Source organism: Austrofundulus limnaeus, unplaced genomic scaffold (assembly GCF_001266775.1).
Source record: "Austrofundulus limnaeus strain Quisiro unplaced genomic scaffold, Austrofundulus_limnaeus-1.0 Scaffold325, whole genome shotgun sequence".
In the NCBI taxonomy this organism is placed as follows: domain Eukaryota; kingdom Metazoa; phylum Chordata; class Actinopteri; order Cyprinodontiformes; family Rivulidae; genus Austrofundulus; species Austrofundulus limnaeus.
The window spans coordinates 145084-146354 of record NW_013952727.1 but is presented as its reverse complement, the minus strand read 5'-3'; the positions used below and the strand labels follow the sequence as shown (position 1 = coordinate 146354).

Genomic DNA, 1271 nt, shown 5'->3' with positions numbered 1-1271 from the left:
TATATATATATTAGGGGTGCAACAATACAGAAAATTCACGATTCGGTTCGGTTCGATACTTAAGTTTCACGGTTCGATATTTTTTCAATACAAAAAAGAGACATTTCCATGTCCATTTTAACTTTTGGTTTATTTAAATTAATTATGAACATTTGTTTAACCTCAAAAATAGAGTTTTTACATTAAATGTTGCTGAAACAGCAAGTTTCTCAGTGGATCTGCGCTCAAAAATGCAGCCTGGTGAAGTAGTCGAACACAGATCCACTGATCCTTTAACACAGAGCATCTTCAGAAGGCAAGTTGATAAAGTAAATTTTAAAAATCTGTATTGTTTGATACAAGTGTGTATTGAACCTAAAGCACTGATCGATATGGGTACACGTATTGTTGCACCCCAATATATATATTTACATATATGTATATATTGTTTGTATGTGTTATTGCAGTTTGCTTATTTGTTCCATCATAAGCCACTTTTCAGGAACATCATTGCTCCATCTTTTGTCAGTGAAATAAATATAGGCAAACTTTTTAGCTGGCACACTATAAAAGACTTAACTAAAACATGTTTCATTGTAATAATGTAATAATTTATTGTGCCTGTCATTTAAAACCTTTCTTACCTTTCTTTCCAGGTGACTCCATCTTTAAGGTGCACTTTTTCACTCCTAATTTCTTTCCACCGGGAGCTGGCGGATGCTACGACACCAAGGTGTGCCTGTGTCACGGAGAATACGTGACACGTCACGACCCACCGCTGCTGTATGACCTTTACCATGACCCCTCAGAGTCCCGCCCACTGAGTCCTGAGACCGAGCCTCGATATGCAGAAATCCTCGAGCGGACCACTGAGGCTGTGGAGAGACATGAAGACACTCTTAAACAAGTGGAGACATCTGATGAGGGACAGTTGCAGACCAGCTCTGACACCAGCGGAGTTCAAAACCAAATGACTTGGGAAAAGATTTTGTGGAGACCCTGGCTGCAGCCCTGCTGTGGGACGTTTCCTTTTTGTGGGTGCAAAGAAAACACAAAGCAATTTTAAGACAAAAAAACTCTTTCCGATTAGGTTTGATGGAAGTGTTTTTAAAAGATGAGATAGTGTCTGTCCACAATGCAGAAAGTGTTTAGAAATCATTTGGATTTAGAGTATATTTCATGTTGATCAGGTGGCAGGACTCCAGGGTTCAATTAGAATTTAAAAAATCTGTTGTGAAAACAATTGGCACTTGTGTTTGTTGATTGAAAACATTCTGCAAAGTATATTTTTG

At 38.2% G+C, this 1271-nt stretch overlaps 1 protein-coding gene across 2 annotated transcripts in view; it reads left to right on the top strand.

Moving 5' to 3' along the window:
* The window catches only part of arsh (arylsulfatase H), a gene marked incomplete at its 3' end in the record, with an annotated part of 18133 nt that extends 16862 nt beyond the window's left edge, over positions 1–1271 (top strand). For both annotated transcript variants that reach the window (XM_014022329.1, XM_014022330.1), the window contains 1 exon segment: positions 636–1271. In XM_014022329.1, coding sequence (XP_013877783.1) covers positions 636–1045 — 410 coding nt within the window.